Source organism: Oncorhynchus mykiss, chromosome 4, assembly GCF_013265735.2.
Source record: "Oncorhynchus mykiss isolate Arlee chromosome 4, USDA_OmykA_1.1, whole genome shotgun sequence".
Taxonomy (NCBI): Eukaryota; Metazoa; Chordata; class Actinopteri; order Salmoniformes; family Salmonidae; genus Oncorhynchus; species Oncorhynchus mykiss.
This window is the reverse complement of record NC_048568.1, coordinates 15,126,307-15,148,600: the sequence shown is the minus strand read 5'-3', so window position 1 is coordinate 15,148,600 and position 22,294 is coordinate 15,126,307. Positions and strand designations below refer to the sequence as shown.

The window sequence follows — 22,294 nt, the reverse complement described above, 5'->3', positions numbered from 1 at the left end:
CCTTGATTCTAAGCAATATTGTGCTGCTATTTTTATTGACTTGGCCAAAGCTTTTGACACGGTAGACCATTCCATTCTTGTGGGCCGGCTAAGGAGTATTGGTGTCTCTGAGGGATCTTTGGCCTGGTTTGCTAACTGCCTCTCTCAAAGAGTGCAGTGTATAAAGTCAGAAAATCTGCTGTCTCAGCCACTGCCTGTCACCAAAGGAATACCCCAAGGCTCAATCCTAGGCCCCACACTCGTCTCAATTTACATCAACAACATAGCCCAGGCAGTAGGAATCTCTCTCATCCATTTATATGCAGATGATAGTTTTATACTCAGATGGCCCAGATTTTGTATTAAATGCTCTACAACAAAGCTTTCTTGGTGTCCAAGAAGCTTTCTCTACATTTAACCTTGTTCTGAACACCTCCAAAACAAAAGTCATGTGGTTTGGTAAGAGAAATGCCCCTCTCCCCACAGGTGTGATTACTACCTCTGAGGGTTTAGAGCTTGAGGAAGTCACCTCATACAAGTACTTGGGAGTATGGCTAGACGGTACACTGTTCTTCTCTCAGCACATATCAAAGCTGCAGGCTAAAGTTATATCTTAGACTTGGTTTCCTCTATCGTAATCGCTCATCTTTCACCCCAGCTGCCAAACTAACCCTGATTCAGATGACCATCCTATCCATGCAAGATTACGGATACATTATTTATAGATCAGCAGGTAAGGGTGCTCTCGAGCGGCTAGATGTTCTTTACCATTCGGGCATCAGATTTGCCACCAATGCTCCTTATAGGACACATCACTGCACTCTATCTCCTCTATAAACTGATCATCTCTGTATACCCGTCACAAGACCCACTGGTTGATGCTTATTTCTAAAACCCTCTTAGGCCTCACTCCCCCCTATCTGAGATATCTACTGCAGCCCTCATCCTCACCATACAACACACGTTCTGCCAGTCCCCAAAGCACACACATCTCTGGGTCGCTCGTCTTTTCAGTTCGCTGCAGCTAGCGACTGGAACGATCTGCAACAAACACTCAAACTGGACAGTTTTATCTAAATCTCTTCATTCAAAGACTCAATCATGGACACTTACTGACAGTTGTGGCTACTTTGCGTGATGTATTGTTGTCTCAACCTTCGTGCCCTTTGTGCTGTTGTCTGTGCCCAATGTTTTGTACCATGTTTTGTGCTGCTACCATGTTGTGTTGCTACTATGTTGTTGTCATGTTATGTTGCTACCATGCTGTGTTGTCATGTGTTGCTGCCTTTCTATGTTGTTGTCTTGGGTCTCTCTTTATGTAGTGTTGTCGTGATGTGTGTTTTTTCCTATATTTATATATTTTTTATCTATTTTTATTTTTAATCCCCGTCCCCACAGGAGGCCTTTTGCCTTTGGGTAGGCAGTCATTGTAAATAAGAATTTGTTCTTAACTGACTTGCCTAGCTAAATAAAGGTTAAATAAATAAAATAAATAATTCCTGGCTTCCCTTTCCCCCTTCTGACCTTCGCATACTATATTAATTCAGTGTGTTTTGGTCACACTTTAGGCTGCACAACATTCTATCTGCCTTATGCTTTTAATGGTAATGGTAACAATCAAAAGTTGAAATGATGTTTTTGGACTTCTTGATTCTTGGTTATGTTCGGTTGTTGTATATTTGAATATTTATTTCTGAATGAGGAAGCTTTACTGTACAATATACTCATTAAACCTGATTAATGGGCTATATAAATGAGAATAAAAACCTGATTTGTGTACTCAATCTCATATGCTTAATTGCATTATTCTTGTTGAACAATTTTTACTTGGCTACTTATTTTTTTTATTTGCATATAGGAATTCCAACACATTTTCCATTTTATGCAGTGGGGGATTTCAATCCCTCTCCTCATCTTGCATGTAGGTGTGTTTCTGAAGGAGGGACAGTTCCTGGAAGTTTTGGCAGCTTCAGCTTGTCTCACTGCGGTCAGCCTGTTGACTGATGGCTACTTTCCTACTGTAGTTCACCATACATCCAGGCCTACAGTTGTGAACGTGTAAGGGCATAATGGCACTGATACATTTAGGAGAAGTTCAAATTAAGGGACAAGGATAATACTTGTTCTTTTTTTTACCACAAAATATATGACATGGTGAGATATGAGAAACACAGGCCTTCTGTATCTTTTATTATTTCGTATTTATGTAATACTCTTTGTTTTTCTTCCTCTATAGACCTATTCTAATTTAGCTTGTGTTTTTGCTTAGAGTTTTATTTTTAACTCAGGTTGGTATTTAGGCTAATAGTCTATTATGCCCTTACACGTTCAGAGATGATCCATCCAGTGTCTAACTATACATTCTGACCATGCACCCTGTTGTACACTTCAGAAGGTATGTGCTTGAAACGCACCCATTCTTCACGTTCTGTCCCGTCGATACAGGCCGTTAAAAGTATGTGTAGCCTCTATCACGGTCCTATGCTGTACTGCCGAAAGCCGCAGCCACCTGTGTGTACAACGAACCACTCAGGTAAGGCCTGACCACAGAACTAGCCGTGTGGGACGTGTCTCTAAAGATCAGAGGGGCCAGCACACATTTCGACAGTTGTAGTGAGAGAATGAGAGAAGCGCTGCTTCCTCGCAGATTAAGCGTCTTTAGGTCGCCGCGCACCACTGGCAAACCTCTACAGAAGCGTCCATTTATCTCAACAACGACATTCAATGAGACATTTTAGTTTGTTTGTAGTTGTTTTTGTTTTTTTACGTCAACGTTCACAATGTTACCCGCGAAATATCGTAGTGTCCTAGTTCTCTTCACAGCTTTTTGGTTTTACGCATCTTTTTCCCACGGCAGCGGATTTAGACATTCAACCATCTTGGACCCTCATGGGAAATACCATCTAAAGTGGAGGTTTGACCGGGGAACAATTACTTTCGAAATAGAAGTGGAAACGACAGGATATGTAGGATTTGGTCTATCTCCCAACGGTGCAATGGCGTTGTCGGATATTGTCATTGGTGGAGTCACAGATGGAAGACCCTATCTACAGGTATGCACCTTTGGTTTTACAGAATGAAAGTGACGCATCTAGGCCTATGCCTGGCTTTTTATCACGAGGTGGGCTACTTTCAATTGCATTTTTCTTTACATGACATACATACTTCAGTTGTGCTGCTATAGGAAAATAATGATTTATATTACATTTATGTTTAACTCTTTTCCCAAGGCTATTTGGGTTATACTGTGGGTGTTGAAATAGTCCTATCTAAATCCCGAATAAAATAGCTAGAACATAGTCATTGAGGATCTCCAAATTGAACCAATAGTGACATCTGTTATTGGTTAGGTGTAACTATGTATGGTAAACTGTTGTGATGCACAGCCAGCCACTCATGGCTTAACTCCAACAGTGTAAGGGGTCTTGATATTGCTACACGTCACAGGAATCTCGCTCTGCCTCAGGGATCAGGGATCAAGGATAACATTTCTGGCAACGATGCCACACAATCCAAAATAACCTCTCTCATTGTGTTACCAGAAGGAGACGGTAGCTGTAGTTTTGTGCCAATGTTGTTATTGTTTTCCCGCCTTAGTTGAAAATTGTCATATGTATTTGCAAGCTAGGCTTGGCAGTGACAGCCAGACACTTGCCAACAACAGCCCCATTTTATACCTGGTGCAAACATGGGTCCTGTGTCCTGAGATCTTGTCCAGATTCTGATTGTACCCACATTTTCAGAAATCTGTCTACACATGGTATTACAATGTGTCTCCTATTTGTCCATGGTGTCCCCACTGTGACCAGATTTCCTGGTTCCTCCCTGTATGCTAATTATTACAAAGCCATTCTTTCACAATAATATTGATTTATTTTAAGACACATAGTCAATGGTGCCACCTGTCTATGATTTTAGAGTTGTAACTGTGCAGATCCGTCTACACTTGTAAGATATCCAGACACAATGCCTGACTACCTCCGGAGGTGTTCAATGCCTGACTAATGCATGCCAGGAAGATCTGATCACAATCCGATCACAATGCGCCTTTTAATCGACTACATCTGTCTAAAAAATGTGGGGACAATCAGAATGTGGACAAGATCAGGATAAAAGACGCTAGTGCCAAGATGTTACTGGCAGGTATAAACGGGGCTCAAGACAAATTAGGTATAGTAACTGTAGTAACAGTCGTCATCCTAGCCATAGTAATTGTACAGTAATAGGTCATTATTAATAATAATAACAGTAATGCACATTTGTTGTTTAGAGTGCTCTTTCAATTGTGTCATAAGAACACTGGTTTTCCCCAAGTTTAGTGAATTACATCTATGTATCTATAATTACATTGAAGAGCTCTCTTATCCCCTCCTTCATTTTTGGTTAATTACAGTATTATTGCAGCCAGAATAGTTGTGTTTTATCCGGCATGCTTTCTACAGGATTACTTTGCAGACGCCAAGAGAAAAGTGCATAGAGATGTTCAGCAGAACTACAGGCTGGAGTATGGCAGGGAGAACAATACACACACTGTCCTGGCTTTCAGCAGGGATCTCCTGACCTGTGACACAAATGACAAGGACATCACGGTACGTGGGCGGTGGAAGTGTTTTATCTTATGGGAAATGTGTGGGTTGTTTGGATGTTGAAATGTGTGCTTGTGTATGGGGTAAGGTGGGTGGGCGTTTTAGTTGAAGTGTCAGTTTGTGCCCGACGGTGTCATAGTACTTCTTACAGAATTTTTTAAATTGAAATTAATTGATAGATAATAGATGTCTAATATGTGCTGCCCAGGAAAGCACAGTGAGGGTGATATGGGCCTACCACAGTGACGATGTGGGACCGTCAGGACCGATGTACCATGGCGTAAACAGGGGGAGGAAGAGTATGCGGCTACTCGACCCAGGAAGTAAAGTTAATATTACCTCTGGGACCGACTTTTTCAACTTGCAAAACATAAACGTAAGTGTGACAGCTGGAGAAGACAAACGCTACCCAGTATCCACCCGTCTCTTAAACAAACCTGATACCACTTCTGGCTTTTGTTACTTCTGAGAGACCTTTACAACTCTGAGACCGTATTTGCACTGTGTGAGATCTGGACACATTTTATTAAGGGTAAACATCACTCTTGTTGTCTTGTTGTTTCTCTCAAGATAGGTGCCAGTGCCATACAAGGACACTACCTACTGGTGTCAGATATTTCAGATCCAGGAGGTACAGCAGAAGCATCACATAATTAGAGTAAGTACACGCTTGGAAAACATTGAGCTATATTAACAGCACAGCAGAAAAACAATAGCAAATCGACGTCAGCCTTTCTCTTGAGGAAGGACTAGCCTATAGTTCAGTCATGGCGCAGTCAGTTTGTTTACCCTTCTCTAAAGGCATCTCACCTGGATCATTTGAGTTCTTATTTGGTCTGCCTGCGTCCCTCTTTCATTGCTGTCGTCTGAAGTATTCCCCCCCGTGTTAAGCTCTCTCTCACTTCCGAACCACACCTGCAGCTTGTTTGCAGCTTGAAATTGCTACTGTGTATTAGAAGAGCCATTGTTTTAATTATATACCCCAAACATAATTGAACAAGTATGAAACCAAAAGCCTTCCAAACACACTTGATTAAAGGAGGTAGCACGTACAATTTAGAATCAAAGGTATGGTATTGATTTGTCATAAATACCAAACGTGCTCTTAAATCTAAATCCCAAATCTGCTTGTATGTTTATCTACACTGCCTTAGCTATATCATGTCATGTGGAATAGTGGTACTGTGTCGTGTTGTCATTTGTCATACCACTTACTGTAGGACTATTCTGTCAAGTCAAACACGGTTACGCAAAAACAAAGAGTCTTCAGTCATTAAGTGAACCAGAGCCAGAAAGAGATAAATATGGCTCGCTCCCTCTTCTCTTACTTCCCCTCCAGCACATAGCTTACTGAACTGCCCCATGGAGCTGGTTCTTCTCGTCTGTTCTCCACTCTGCCACTCGGATGATAACAATTAGAGCATAGACTGAGAAACACCAGCACCATTCTAGACTAAAAATATGTTTCAGTGGAGAAAAAAAAGATGTGGAAAATCCTAGCCTTATTAACAGCTGGGGGTGTCTGATTCCACTATGCACAACACACGCGCTGTTGTTTTAAGATAGCCTGTATATTGTTGTGAACTCTTATTTTAGAGGGATCTTTTGCATAACGGAATGATGTAAGATACTAAAAGAGTTGCTAGCACACAATTAGAGTGAAACGGAAATCATTTGGTTATCCAAATGGGAGTCAGGCTGTTGTCATTAAACATATTTTTCCATCCCAGATGTTTTCGTGTGCGTGTGCATGATGTGTGAGTCAGCGAGCGAAAGGCCGTATGTAAGACATCTGTTTTTATGCGTGATCTGAATAGGACTGTCTCATCCAATTCATCTGTGGTCCATAAAGAAAAATTACTGTTGTTCTTTTTTTGCGTTTTAAAGCATTTATACAGAAGTTTAAAAGAGCCAGTCTCATTTTCCCTGTGCACGCCTATCCTGACATAAAAACATTTTTTAAAACATTCCCATGGTATTTTCTCAGTCGTGGTTTCTCTCTCTACCCTCTGCTCCACCTGTTTCATCCCTCTGGGGGATTTATTTGACCTTTCACCACCTCACCCCACCCGCTATTATCCTGGGCACCGCAACCTCACTTCCTGTTTAGCTGACTCTGACTTTCAAGACTTCCTGAAAACTGTGTCTACATGACATGCGTATTTTAGTTTGACAGACGTATTCTGTTCAACAAAGTCCTCTATTCAGAGACAGCTGCCTATAAAGTGTCTCAAAAGGGATACTCCCCCCCCCCCCCCCCCCCCTCATGTCACAATCTCAACCTCTAACTTCGACTACGACAGCTGCTTCCACCCTAAATAATAACAATTGAGAAAAAGTAAAAGGAAGAATGTCTAAATATTTATATGGTGGTCATAGGCCAAGCTTTGGTCTTATGTCGTGCTGATTTGAAAGGAGGCCTCACAGTATGATGTCACAGTTTGCCCAGCAGGCAGCAAGCTGCTTTGCTCAGAATCGCAGGCCAAACTAGAGGCCCCTATCGAGGAAAAAATATTATTTTTCACTACTTCCATCCTATGGTGAGCAGGGCCAACCGAATCCTGTTTATCCCATCTCATTTGTATCCTACGGTTAAGAGCAATAGAGTTGAGGTCTTTTAAGGCAAGTGTAGGCAATTCAAAAGAAGCCAACTGTGGTTAAGAATGCATTCAAATGTACAACTTCCCCTCTTTTGTTTACAGATTGAGCCTTTGATTCAAAGGGGCCACGAAAACCTGGTTCATCACATTTTGTTGTATCAATGTGATAGCAACTTGAATGAGAGTGAGCTCGGTGCCAGCCATGAATGTTACCATCCAAATATGCCTGACTCATTTCTCACCTGTGAGACGATAGTCTTCGCCTGGGCCATCGGTGGTGAGGTGGGCAATTGTTTTCTACTCGTGGTGGTTTTCAATTCAGCGTCGTAATACATTTCATTAGCTACATGTGTGTGCGTGTATCGGTGTGGCCGCGTAAGCGTCCTTATCGACATGTTCAGTGTGCCTCTCAATCTACCCTCACAGGGGTTCACCTATCCGCCCCACGTTGGTCTGTCCATTGGCACAGCAATAGACCCTGTCTATGTCCTGATGGAGGTCCACTATGACAACCCAGCCCTTCAACAAGGTACAGTACACCCACAAAGACGCGTCATGTTACAGCGAACGTGGCTCGTTTGCCATGGCCATTGTGTTCTTCCTTTTCACCCGTTCACAGCATACACATTTGTGTGCGCCAAAGTGACATCTACAGCACTTTACAGCGCAACGGTCAGTTACCCTGTGAACGGTAATGTTACTGTTTCCTTCTCAGGAGTGGTGGACAGCTCTGGCCTGCGTCTCTTCTACACCCCGGAGCTGCGCCAGTATGATGCAGGTGTGATAGAGACAGGTGTGTGGGTCAGTCTGTACCACATGCTGCCTCCAGGCATGCAGGAGTACGTCTCAGAAGGACACTGTACCCGCGAGTGTCTGCAGGAGGTAAGACAGCCAGCTCTGGCGTTGTTTTTCAATCTGGTGCGATGCCAAAAGTCCCATTTCACTAGGGAACAACAGGCGTCCAACATCCACTGTTAAATTACTGTTATGCTACATCACCTACAGTGCTACAGTGCTACGTTCCCAAAACAGTGATCATCCAAAAGTGCAATTAAACTAAAAAAAACACTTTCTGCATCTATGAGAGAATCTCTTTGCTCCTCCATCAGTCCCTAGGCCAGGAGATGCCCAACGGAGTGAGGGTGTTTGCTGTTCTGATGCATGCCCACCTAGCTGGCCGCGCCATCAGAACCAGACACTTCCGGGAGCAGGAGGAGCTGCAGCCCCTGTCACATGACGAGGAGTTTGACTTCAACTTCCAGGAGTTCCAGCTGCTGAAGGAAGAGAGGCTGCTGTTACCTGTTGGTACACTGCTATACTGTTAACCTGACATGTTAAGTAGTGAAGGAAACATGAGAATATAAATCTACTGCTTGAGCTTCCCATGCAGGTCTAAGCAGGTTTACCTCACCCTTTGATGAACAGTAAAGATTGATGATTGCATTACTTTGATCCACCGACATACTGTAGATACAGGACAGAAGTGCTTCATTTTGGGGCGTTTTGCTCTCTTATGTGAAAAAGATTTCATACAAACGGCTGTTGCCTTTGACCGCAGTACAGCCGTGCTAAAACCACAGTGAGTCACACCTTGTGCACTGTTGCTTTAGTGTTACGTTGATGTTGTACTTTATGACAACGCCATTCTGTTTGATGTGGGGTTCTAAATTCACAACCAGAGAAGAGCCTTGGTTTCAATCTGTTTTCTTTTCAGGGTGACCATTTGATCACAGAATGCAAGTACACCACGAAAGGCAGACAAAACATGACCTGGGTAAGAATGTAGTACTCACAATCCACATGGATAAATGAAAACGCACTTCTTTTTTTTTCTTTAATTATCTGTTCTTCTGAGTTTACAGAGATCACAACATTTTTCAGTGTGTCCTATTGGTCCTCCGGCTGAGCCTATTTGAGTCTATTTGAGCTCGTGTTTCTCGTCTTTCTGTGTCTCCAGGATTTGGTGATTTGGTTGGTTGCCGGATGGTACAATAGTGATCATGTTCACGCCAATTTTATTACAGAACCCTTTAGGATAGAGCTACGGGATTATTCCTTTGACTTCAGCGTCGCCATGAGACAGACACGAAGCACATTGTTTTGAAACATTCTTATCGTGAAGAATAATTACATTGAAGACCACTATCGTTCCTATTTCTCAAAATTAAGAAGGATAATATATCAGTGAAAAGAGTGGAGGCTACTTGAATGCAATGGAATGGAATTTTGTTATAGGAATGAGTTGTGTTTCCCCTGCATGAACCTCTTGGTTGATACTTTCAGATGTATGTGTTAAAGACTGTCTGTTCTTGGCTGAACAATCTGTCTGCAAATACAGCCCCAGGACCACAGACAAATCTTGGTTATATCGCTGTTTGCAGCTACTGGCACTGTTTCTTACAGAGACATCAAACTAACACGTTTCTGATGACTAGTCGTAAAACAGGGGTCGTTTTCTTCTGAAGTTACTCTCTACTGTTCAGGAGGAAACATGATAACTCATTGTTATTCTGGAACGACATGAGACTGAATTTAAATCCATTATTATGGTTTTGTGAATTCATGCCAATTATCTTCCCCCGAATAACACATTGCTTGCCATTTGCAACTTTGTCCAGCGCATGGCGCCACAAAGCAATGCTTTTGTGTCTGCTCCTTGTCAGAAATCATACTCCCTGAAGTAGTCCTTAAAGGGATAATTCACCCAAGCTACAAAATGTTACATTGGTTTCCTTACCCTGTAAGCAGTCTGTGCACCTGGTATGACACTAATCCATGATTTGGTTGAGTTTCCCTGGCACTGTTTCCAAAATGCTAACATTTTAGCATTTGTGGCACAAATGGGTAAACTATCACTCACATTCAAATTTGTTTCCGAAACAGATTTTCGTGATTTCTTAGTGGCTGTTAGAGTTGATGATTGTTACGCAGATATCGATGTATTTGTTGACAAATGTTTCTGTGGAGCTAAATAGAAGGAAATAAATGTGTAATGCGATAGTTGTAAAACATGGTAAGTGGTAACCTTAATTTAGCTGTGGTATTGGCGTTTAATATTGAGCATACTGATTGTCTCCCAGGCTTGATTTCTTGATTATTTTCCTCTGGTTGTTCCTTCAGGGTGGTTTGACCACCAGGGATGAGATGTGTCTGTCATACCTGCTCTACTATCCCAGAGTGAACCTGGCCAGGTGTGAGAGCCTCCCTGAGATCACCGGGCAGCTCAAGTTCATTGGAGTCAAAGAGATCCAGGCCCCTGTCACGTAAGTATGCAGCTGTATACTGTAACTGCAATACCTATGCAGCAGTTCAAGTTGGAACCTGCAACAACAATTGGGGAAGATACTTTTGAGGTGAAGAGTTTCTCTTCCTGGAGCACCTTTCAAAGGTCATGTGTTCTCAGGGAGAAGTTATGTTTCGAATTAGTTACTGCATGTTATACAGCGAGTACATACAGTGCATTCGGAAAGTATTCAGACCCCTTGATTTTTTTCCAAATGTTGTTACATTAAAGTCTTATTCTAAAATCTACACAAAATACCCCATAATGGCAAAGTGAAAATATATTTTTAGAAATGTTTGCAAATTTATTAAAAAAAATAAAAATACCTCGAAATACAGCTCAGTTGGAAACATGCTGTTTCCATTGATCATCCTTGATGAGAGATGAAGGTTGAAAGTCATGCGGGAGAGACGAAGGTTGAAAGTCATGCGTCCTCCGATACACAACCCAACCAGCCGCACTGCTTCTTAACACAGCGCGCATCCAACCCGGAAGTTCCTCTGTGGACATGGGAGAATCTTCCAAAAAGGACAACCATTTCTGCACTCCGGACCTCAGATTGGGGCGAAGGTTCACCTTCCAAAAGGACAACGGCCCTAGGCACACAGCCAAGACAACGCAAGAGTGGCTTTGGTACAAGAATCTGAGTGTGCTTGAGTGACCCAGCCAGAGCCCGAACTTGAACCCGATCCAACATCTTTGGAGAGACCTGAAAATAGCTGTGCAGCGATGCTCCCCATCCAACCTGACAGCGCTTGAGAGGATCTGCAGAGAAGAATGGGAAAAACTCCCCAAATACAGGTGTGCCAAGCTTGTAGCGTCATACCCAAGAAGACTCGAGGCTGTAATCACTGCCAAAGGTGCTTCAACAAAGTACTGAGTGAAAGGTCTGAATACTTGTGTAAATATTTTATTTAATTTTTTATAATAATACTTTTGCAAAATTTCAAAAAATCTGTTTTTGTTTTGTCATTATGGGGGTATTGTGTGTAGATTGATGAGCAGAACACTTTTATTACCCATATTATATGCGGGAGAGACGAAGGTTGAAAGTCATGCGTCCTCCGATACACAACCCAAAACATTTTACAATGTGATTTTCTGGATTTTTTTTTCTCATTTTATCTGTCATAGTTGAAGTGTACCTATGATGAAAATTACAGGCCTCTCTCATCTTTTTAAGTAGGAGAACTTGCACAATTGGTGGCTGACTAAATACTTTTTTGCCCCACTGTATGTTTGCTCAGGCCTGAGAGAGAGAATAGGGGAAGGACTGGAAAAGATTTATGGGACAAGGAGATTGCAGGCCATTAGAAGGGAAGGAAGGACAGAGGAATATGGACTCACACTAGCCCAGTGGGGTCAACATGTGGAGCTGATCTGCAGCTGAGAACAGTGATACTCATTGTCCTGTTTTAGCAGGTTCTGTTATGTTTTACTAGTTAGCATGCTGGAATTTGACGGCGAGATATACAAAGCAATAGTTTATTGTTTTCCTCACTATGTTTTTGCTCTTGAATTCCATTCATTTTTGTTCAAAATAACATGTTTTTCATCAAATGAAATGAAACCATACACAATAGTTGCTGTGAAAACAATCATTTTGCCGTAACGTTTCAATTTGTTTGCTGTAAGCGCATGAAAGGAAATCCTAAAATATAACGTCATTTTACTTCCTATAATGATTACGTCACATAGAAGTCAGTTCATTGTATGTCCGTACAGTAAACACAGTTCAACGTGTTCCTTAATCTGATGCTACGTACTGTAATGTGTCCATGGTCTCTACTGTTCATATGCTCCTGTTTAGTAGGTTGCATAAGGTAAGACCTTGGCCCTGAGAATAATGAGAGGCCTGGAAATGAGAGCCTATTTCATGGGTCGAGCTGCTGGAGTGCGTTTACAGCGGGACGCAACTCCTTCTGTTCTCATTCACAAGAACGAGGAGGTTTCGAATAGATCAGGTCGGCTGCTCTAAAAAAAGATGAGGTTACACAGCTCTTTCTTCCATCCGAGAATGGCTATGTGCTCTCCAAGCAACCTTGTCGTAAAGACGAACACTAACCTTCGGTAAACACAAACAGGCCTTAGCAGGAAACTACTAAATGTCCCACTTCCCCCTAACGTCTACCTCATGGAAATGCTTTGGGAATGATCTGGTTTAGCAGCTCTGCCCTTTTTCCCTTCTGACCATAAGTTGTCAAAATGTTGAATAGTGTACATGTACACATACGCAGCGACGGATATATTGCGCATCAGCAGGCGTACGGGAAACATTCTACCAACTGTCACTTAATTTACATTCCTCTTCTGTCAAAGGACCTGGCCTTTCATGATCAAGAGCCCAAAGAAGTATAGCAACCTGTCCTTCATAGAGGCCATGGACAAGTACAGATGGTCAAAGAAAAGAGGGAAGTCCTTCAACGAGATGGTTCTACAGCTGCCCATGAACGTGCGCTGCTCCAAGTGGGGGCAGGACGAGTGGTCGGTGAGTGTTCCGTCAGAGCTGGCGCTGAGGATCAGGCAGCTGGGGCTGGGGCTAATCTGGTGCTATCAATTAGTCTCTGACGGAAATACATATATGTCATCCACCAATGAAACTGTGCCCTTTCACTCTTCCGGGATGTTGATTTCTATTCATCTTGTTGAAAGTTGTTTGTTTAATTTGACTGTATAATATATGCTTGAATGTGCTTTGGATAGTCATCTTCCTCACTATATCTCATAGTTATTCCCATTTCCCTCTCGTTCTTTTCCCCTCCAGATTCAAGGGACGTTAGTGTCACCACCAGAGGTGAAGTCTGAAGTCAAGCCTCCCTCCGTGGTGTGCCGTTCTGCCTCAGAGCCACACAGCGGAGTGGTTCTCCTCTTTACATTGTGCCTCACATACTCCGTAGTCCAGGCCTGTTTAAGCCTTTAGCCTGTAGCCTATAGCCATGCAACTGTGTGACTCACACCACTCCCTGTGTATTAGAAGGACTCTTCCATCAGATGTGCTGATGTTGACATGGTGGATTTTCTGGGGGTGTTTATTGTCTAAATATATATAAAACATACCTTTAAAATGTTTTATGTCCAAGAGTTAATACATGTTTATTTAGAGTTGTATTTTGGAAGTAGTAGTATTACCTATGGCCAAGAAGGTCAAGTTTAGGTAGGTAGTTATTTACGTTGAGTGTAAGACCCTTTTTGCTACTATTGCCCATGACACATTCTTCATAAAGCCTATGATTTATGGATAAATTGCCCAGAATTTAGGCCTGCAATATAGTCCCAAATACCAGTGAATTTCTCCAGACCTGATTCAAATAATTGACAAGGCTACATAGAAACATATAGTTGGCTCAGGGTAGTTTCAGTACTGTAAGGCCACTGTTACAGCCCTGGTCACCCTGGTACCGCTAGGAACATCTCTCCCTAAGGCCGCAGTGCTGCCAGCATCGCTAGTCCGACTTACAGCGATTACTCTGGCTGAGTAACTCCAATGTGCCAACAGTCGCAAACAGGGCAAAAAGGAAGGTCTCATTCTTGCTTTTCTGTTAGGAGTAGTTGGAGAGAAGAGTCATGGAATATGGAATACTGTGTTATTTCCAGACCATGCGGATGACATTGGATGAATGGTTGATTGAATGGATGAGTGGATGGATTTTGTTCGTCTAATGGATACAGCAAGATACATCAATGGGATAGTGACGGTGAAGAAGGTATGTGAATTATTAGATTACATGGGCCATTTATGAAAAGGTATTACCATCATTATCTTTTACTAAGTTATTGATTGTTTTGTTTCTCTTTGTGCCTCTAGTTAGGCGTGAATAGCTATGAAAAGGAGGTTTTCCGAATGGGGATGAATTTGCCACCAATTACAGTGTGGGATTGATATGAATTGTTTGAGAGAGTCATGGGTAAAAACATGACCTTTTTCTCCCGTTCGGCTACCTCTCTGTCTGACAGTTCTTCTGTCTATGTTGTTCTATGAGTCTGTGCCGACTTTCCTCTCTGTTTCTGTGGTGCATGAGGTGATACCATAGAATACTGAAAGTATGAGATAGTGTCCATCCACTCTCTCTCAAAACTGGCAAACCAAGACCACCCAAATTTAAAAAGGGATTTTATTTATTTATGCCAAAACCAGAAATCCAAGTTAATTGAGGATTCCCTGATAGTCATATTGGTCTGTATGCACTGAGGTGACCTTTAAAAAATATATTTTTTCACCCTGTGTAAATCCAATTAGTATAATAAATAATCTTCATCAAAATCTGTATGTTTAAGCAATCATTGGCATGTTTAACAATGGTACATCCACAATTGAGAATATTGCAGAAATGTTAAAACAAACAACAGTATGAGGAGCCTTTTCAGCGGCATCCTGTTGCAAAGTGAGAAGCCATGTAAGAGTTTTGCAAAGTGATTTGGTTTTCCTGGCCGTAAGTGCCCTTGTCAAATGCCATCAGACATGAGAGAGGCTCTCTAAAGATGGGCATGTTTAGAATAAAGTATGTGGCTGTGGTGCATCAGAGTAAATTGGTGTAATCCGTCCAATTATGTTGTTGGATCAAATTGAATTTACTCCTTAGGCCACTTAGGCCACTTGCTACTACTACAATTACGACTACTACTACTACTACTACTACCACTGCTACTACTACTACTATGACTACTACTGTTACTACTAAACTGAATGTCACTATGCCAATGTTACACAGATATAATTACCCATAGCGGATTATTTTCATTCATTTGACATCAAGGCTGGTCCTTTTTGGGTGGCGACATGTTTTTTGGGTCCATATTTTCCAAAAATATATCAATTCCAAACGCATCCAGCAGAGGTCAGTATTCACTAGCAAATTGCTGCATCTCGTTCTCAAACCAACACAGAAATATTGTAAGCGTATGAGGACATCCCTATGACAAGTATCTCAGTGTGATATTGCAGACACTGACTTTCCCTAGTAAGCCTTGTAATGTATGCATCATTTAAATCCAATATCAAAAGTATGACATCTCCTTTACGTCAGACGGTGTAATACAAGGTCTTGGGCCAGGATGCCTGCCAATTTTTATTTATTTATTAGGAGCTCTATCCTGCACTGGGTTTGACTTGCTGACTAACCTTTGGATATGAACACACTGATCCCTCATAACATATCAATCCTGTACAGTATGTCTCAGCCCGGTCTCAGACACAGACAGACACAATCCCTCTGTCTGGGAGCTGCATGGAAACGTTTGTTTCAAATTCGTGGTCAGTCTGGAGGGGCAGGAACCCTCCGCTGAGTCATCTGAACCTGCGAGGTCGTCACTCATGTTTGGGAGACCGTTGGTTCCTCTTACTGTAACAGAGAGATGATTATTGAGCCCAGAGGAAGGTAGTGAGAGAGACTCAGACCACTGTCATTTCCCAAGGCCTCACAGACTGCTGTGGGTAGTGTGTAAACACACCCATCTGGCCAAACCAATGGGGAAGGACCTTTTCCCATCCTACCTCTATCCCTTCTCCTCCTCTCTTCTCCTGTCCTTGGACCTTTAACAGCAGCGGACTCACGGTCAACAACTGGCACTCCCCGCCGAACGGCATTCGCTGGCCCTCAAGCGGCAGAGACCTGCTTTTATAAGACAAGAAGACTGCACAAGTCTCCTACTGCAGAAGGTGCCGTTTTCTCCTGGCTGTGGGATATGGATGGAAACTAATGTCAATGCCTTTCTGAGGCCTATTACGTAAAGTCCTGCTTTGATGCTGCTCAGCACAGGATTGAGGCAGAGGCAGCAGGGGAATTGAAAAGGACATAAAACTCATTCCTCACTCATGCAGTATGAGGCCAGGAGAATGGCAACACGATATAGATATTTACTACAGACTTAATCAAAAGCACACAGTGTAGGCCATACTAAAGAGTATTTATCGTTTGTTTGGATGTCCATCTGACAAAACATACCACATTAGGCTTCTGGTGTTGTTTATCTAATTCAAATGAACAGTAAATAAAACTGTCATAATTGCACATAATAATATTTCACTTCTGACCAAAGTAGACTCCCAAGACCGTGTTGGATGTATTTATAGTGCAGATAACATTGAAGCCCTTGAAGTGGGGTTTCTAAAAATCCGATCTGAGTCCTCCTCCCCTGGCCTTTGAAACTTGACTTCTCTCTCCTCCGCCCCATGGTCTTTGAAACTTGACTTCTCTCTCCTCCGCCCCATGGTCTTTGAAACTTGACTTCTCTCTCCTCCGCCCCATGGCCTTTGAAACTTGACTTCTCTCTCCTCCGCCCCATGGTCTTTGAATCTTGACTTCTCTCTCCTCCGCCCCATGGTCTTTGAAACTTGACTTCTCTCTCCTCCGCCCCATGGTCTTTGAAACTTGACTTCTCTCTCCTCCGCCCCATGGTCTTTGAAACTTGACTTCTCTCTCCTCTGCCCCATGGTCTTTGAAACTTGACTTCTCTCTCCTCCGCCCCATGGTCTTTGAAACTTGACTTCTCTCTCCTCCGCCCCATGGTCTTTGAAACTTGACTTCTCTCTCCTCCGCCCCATGGTCTTTGAAACTTGACTTCTCTCTCCTCCGCCCCATGGTCTTTGAAACTTGACTTCTCTCTCCTCCGCCCCATGGCCTTTGAAACTTGACTTCTCTCTCCTCCGCCCCATGGTCTTTGAAACTTGACTTCTCTCTCCTCTGCCCCATGGTCTTTGAAACTTGACTTCTCTCTCCTCCGCCCCATGGTCTTTGAAACTTGACTTCTCTCTCCTCCGCCCCATGGTCTTTGAAACTTGACTTCTCTCTCCTCCGCCCCATGGTCTTTGAAACTTGACTTCTCTCTCCTCCGCCCCATGGTCTTTGAAACTTGACTTCTCTCTCCTCCGCCCCATGGCATTTGAAACTTGACTTCTCTCTCCTCCGCCCCATGGTCTTTGAAACTTGACTTCTCTCTCCTCCGCCCCATGGTCTTTGAAACTTGACTTCTCTCTCCTCCGCCCCATGGTCTTTGAAACTTGACTTCTCTCTCCTCCGCCCCCATGGTCTTTGTTGTCTCTGTACATTGCTATGTTTTTTGTCCAGAGACTAGAGTCTAGTTTGGGAACCATGGTTTCCTCATTACTGGAAGCATGCCACCCTGCTTTATAAATTGGATAGGAGGTTCTGAGAACGCATTGACCTACATTTTATAGAGAAAAAAAACAGAACCCAAACCGGCTTCAGTTGGCTGGTTCCATGTTCCAACATCAGACACCATCAGCTGATACCGGCCCTGTAAGAGTGCGTACTCTCAGCCACTAGCTAATAGCTTTCAGAGCCACACTCCACATCTGCAACAAATAAGCTCCAAATAAAAGTCTGACTACAAAGCTGTGTAAAAATCATAAATGTTGATTTAGATTTTACTTGATAGGACTATTTTAACAAGATTTCCCCAAAGGAGATCCCCATACATGTATGTTTATGCAGGTGGTATATCATGAAACAAGCACACAGGCTGAGGCTCAGCTTTTCCACTCACTTCTCTATAAAGTATACTTAGCTAACCTATTTTTGATACACAGCTGCCCTTAACTCAAAGACAAGAGATGTTACCAGAAGTAACACACAATGGGCATGGACTTTCCTACAGCCAGAGGGTTTTATAGTTGGGTTAGTTGATCAGATACAAGCCACACAAAGAACTGGCCAATGGGAAGAAAGAGGGATCTGGTTTAACCAACCACCAGTCTCTTAGCTGGGTAGAGCTAAGGATCCCGGCCCAGGGCCTGGAGAAGGGTATCCTTGGGAGTATCTCAATGGCATACTCCTTCGTGTCCTCTCCTTTCTCCTTCACAAAACCCATTGGATGAGAAAGCCAGTGGTCCCTCCCCTCTAACCTTCTCCTCCAACGGGGTTTGAGAAGGAGGCAAAAAAGAGGACGCAAGGAGGATTCAATTGAGATTCTCCCCTTGTAAATAGAGGGTTCTGGGTGAGTACCACACGTGAGTAACAAAAATACTCCATGACTAAACTGAGTTATATTCACTTCAATCATATATCTCACTTTCAATGGATGAGCATAGGGAAATAACCAGGGGATTTGTCGTATATTCCAATAAGCCAGATGTCCTGATGTTGTGCTGACAGTATTTTTAGGCCTTGCTTAAGCCCACGGGAAATATATCTCTTTGTTTACCTTTTCGCGGGCGGGAGGAAATAGCTGCAGACCAGCAGCTACAACTGTGTTGGCATCGTACATTCCTGCTCTGCCCAATAAAGTGGCCCCCACTGGTAATACCCGTGGCCCCATGAAAATAGAGCCTCTCAAGAACACATTCCAGCAGATTCATCGAACCCCCGAAGGAATGTAAACTTTACTTTGGAGCTGGTCTGTTGTTCATTCTGTACTAGATCTATGGTACCAAGGAATTTTGTATTTGCTATGAAAGTGTGCACTGCGGTGGCTGCTCTGAGAAGGCATATTTGAAAAAACGTAATAAATAAAGATGAGATCCCTCTCCCCATCTCTCTGTGCAACTGGCACGTTTTAACATAAAACCACTTTTATAGGAAGGCTTCAGTATACCGGTAAATATTGATGTTTTGCAAGGACTTCCAGCAATTTGTGGCTGTCGGCCAAGAGTTAAATATGCCCCTGGTGTTTTTCAACTGAAGTCACTCTCCCAGGCAGTCTTTGAAGTTGTTGGTCTGCTCTCAAATTGGACCGAACATTTCATTTGGCGGGTGCGGTTTCGGGCTAATATATTTGTTTCACGTCAATAGCACGCCTGGCCTGACAGCCATCATGGTGCAATTGGCGGTAATGAAACACTGCAGAGCATTAGGACAGAAAACAACATACCCCATATTGCCTTCTAATGCGTGACAGGGATGCATTTATTGATTTATTTTTGTCTAAAATACACAGACAAATGTTTGCACAGGACCAGGGGTATTTTGAGACACGTTAACAACAGAGAGGCAAGAGTTAAGTACTCAGTGAGTACTATCTGGGCCTCCTGTCATCACAGGACACAAACAACAGCCAGGCAGCCAGCCACTCACTGTCCAGAGCACTTCCCATGTCCACCATGATCAAAAGTGAACAGCAAGGTCGACTGCATTCCACTGTAGTCTGTGAAAAATCAGAAACATTTGATCCGCCAATGTCAGTGGCGCACAGCATGCCTACATTGTGTCCTGTCACGATCTAAAACAACAGCCCTTCCATTGACCTTTCATCTCTACCCACTTCCCAGGACAAGCCTGTGTGAGAGCTATGTACATGGCTGACAGCTGTGTTTTCCCCCTTCCATTAGCGACATTGGAAGTGAACTGCTTTAGTTGAGTTGGGGTTAGATGTGTATTTGAAATTCATATTTGCCGGACAAGGTGCACTCTTGAGTAGAGTCCCGTGTTCCTACTTCCTCCTATAAAGGTTGGATGTGGTTATGATGTGGCTGAGACCACACAAATGCCACAGGATGCCAGTGGTATACAGGATGGTGAAAACACGGTGAGGCGAAGGTCTCATAAACAGACGGCTGTAGTTCAGCACTCTTCCCCAGTACGTTCTCCGCTAACGTTGCCAAAGAAAATGAAGTAGACTATTACGAGTTATCTACATGGCCTGAGTCCGTTACCATGACGACAGACTGTGTTTGCTTTTGTAATTACACAGTACACTAAGGAAGGGAAAACATTGATCTTTGTGTAGTTGAAACCCTTGACCCTGTACCGCGGTTGTACAGGAACCACTATTGAGCAACCACACAAGGGTGGTCTCACAAATCATTTCCACTGCAACCAGAGAGAGAGACCCTGAAATACAGGAGTGATAAAACATTTTATTGTGACAAAAAGATTTAAGATTACGTTGGGCCCCTTTATGAAGCTTGCAACCCACAGGACTGTGGGTCCATTGCTCGTACATTAAGCAGATTCGAGACCATTCCTGACTGCACCATGAAGCAAGCCTACTAGTTTTCTCAGAATCATCTAACGGTGGAAGAGGACTTCCGGAGAGAGTTGATTTATGTATTTCTATCAGGGGTGGGGTTGGACAGGGGTGGGTATGTTGGATGAGTGAGAGGCCATGGGTCAGGTGATGATGTCTGGTCTGGGCGGATGAGGAAGTAAAAAGAGTTCCAGTGGGCTCTCCCATCTAGTGCACATCCCGTAGCACCTAGTTGACTGCAAACACCACGGCTGCAGACGTCAAAATGAGACACACAAAACATCCCCCCCTGGTTGTGCGCCCTCTGTTTGTTCAACAGGCCACCGTTACTTTCGCCACGTCACACTCACTGAGATGCGCAGACATTCTCGTTTCCACTTCTGTGTGTTTTTGTTGTTGTCCCTCTGAGTTTTTCCGCCTGTGTGGTTTGAGGGGATATTCTGTAGTACTATTGTGGCAGAGGTGATCGATGTTAGATTCCCACTGGATTGGGTTATTTCACAACCTAGCTGTGGAGGGAAAAAAAAAGTCAGCTACTTCAGACTCCGACACTACTCTAACCCAAAACGGGTATGTTTATTCCCCAATAGGTTGTTGCTCTTCTCAAACCAGTTTGAGCTGACCCTCTACACGACATAGCCCCACAGCATCAAAATATATTTTTAATCAAGTGGTCAAAAGCAATTGCACAAACATTCTAAAGTAGCTTACGAAAACACCCTCCCAGACCCAGGGAAGAGAGAGGCCTTCTTCTGTCGGCTGGAATGTATACTAGGCCTTCTTTCCACATTTGCCATAACACAGGATCTCTTTGTGACCCGCCCGGCAACCACGCGGTATGGTGGAACTCGCTGGAATTTGGGCCTGTTTTCCCTGAAGAAAGCAGAAGTCGTTTGTTTTCCTCACAATGTTTCAATATAGTTCACTTTAGGTATATACTGTATGCGTAAATTGCATGTATGTTTGCATTACTATACACTGACTATACAAAACATTAAGAACGCCTGCGCTTTCCATGACATAGACTGACCAGGTGAATCCAGGTGAAAGCTATGATCCCTTATTGATGCCACTTGCTAAATCCACTTCAATCAGTGTAGATGATTCAGAGGGTGAATGGCTCAGTTGGTAGAGCATGGTACTTGCACTGCCAGGGTTGTGGGTTTGTTTCCCAGGGCCACCCATATGTAGAATGTACGCAAACATGACTGTAAGTCGCTTTGGACAAAAGCATCTGCTAAATATTGTATTATTATATGTATTACAAAATATTTAAGTCCCTTTAAACTGGGTATGGTAGTAGGTGCCAGGCACACTGGTTTGTGTCAAGAACCGCAACGCTGCTGGGGTTTTCACGCTCAACAGTTTCCCGTGTGTTTGAAGAATGGCCCACCACCCAAAGGACATCCAGCCAACTTGACACAACTGTGGGAAGCATTGGAGTCAACATGGGTCAGCATCCCTGTGGAATGCTTTCGACACCTTGTAGAGTCCATGCCCAGAACGAATTGAGTCTGTTCTGAAGGCAGCTCTATAAGATGTTGTTAATGTTTGGTATAGTCAGTGTGTAGCTACTATGTAATGCTCCCTTGTACATGTGCACATTTTAAGCAAGTAGGAGCAAGTAAGGTGCTTATGTGTACCCCTAGATAGTTGATGTGCTCCTGCCATGCAATTATTCAGTGGTAGCTGAATTCAAACTGGAGAGTTGGCACATCAGCGTGTTGGGTTGCAGGTTTAAGTTCAGAAGGTAAGATTCAACTAATTTGCTAATGAAAAACAGAATATAAGCCCGGTTTCTCAGACTTGTTTTTTATATTTCTATTAAATCGTCTTAAAGTTCCACCATAATCTGCCCCTCTTTCAATCATATAGACATTGCCTGAATAACACATGGAATGTTCCAGCTTTACCGCAAAGTAACA

General features: G+C 43.1%; 1 protein-coding gene across 2 annotated transcripts; it reads left to right on the top strand.

The window, feature by feature from the left end:
* The first annotated feature begins 1,387 nt into the window (after window positions 1-1,387).
* Window positions 1,388-14,980, top strand: moxd1 (monooxygenase, DBH-like 1). 2 transcript variants are annotated; one of them, XM_021600318.2, is made up of 13 exons: window positions 1,388-2,512; window positions 2,837-3,032; window positions 4,422-4,568; window positions 4,774-4,941; window positions 5,140-5,223; window positions 7,268-7,447; window positions 7,592-7,694; window positions 7,881-8,047; window positions 8,275-8,466; window positions 8,880-8,939; window positions 10,286-10,428; window positions 12,768-12,936; window positions 13,213-14,980. In XM_021600318.2, the coding sequence occupies exons 2-13, from the start codon at window positions 2,976-2,978 to the stop codon at window positions 13,366-13,368; spliced, it is 1,626 nt and encodes a 541-aa protein (XP_021455993.1). In that variant the 5' UTR covers window positions 1,388-2,512; window positions 2,837-2,975; the 3' UTR covers window positions 13,369-14,980. The 2 variants fall into 2 exon arrangements, with proteins under 2 accessions (XP_021455993.1, XP_021455992.1); XM_021600317.2 differs by lacking the exon at window positions 1,388-2,512 and having other exon boundaries at window positions 2,519-3,032; window positions 13,213-14,979.
* The last annotated feature ends 7,314 nt before the right edge of the window (window positions 14,981-22,294 follow it).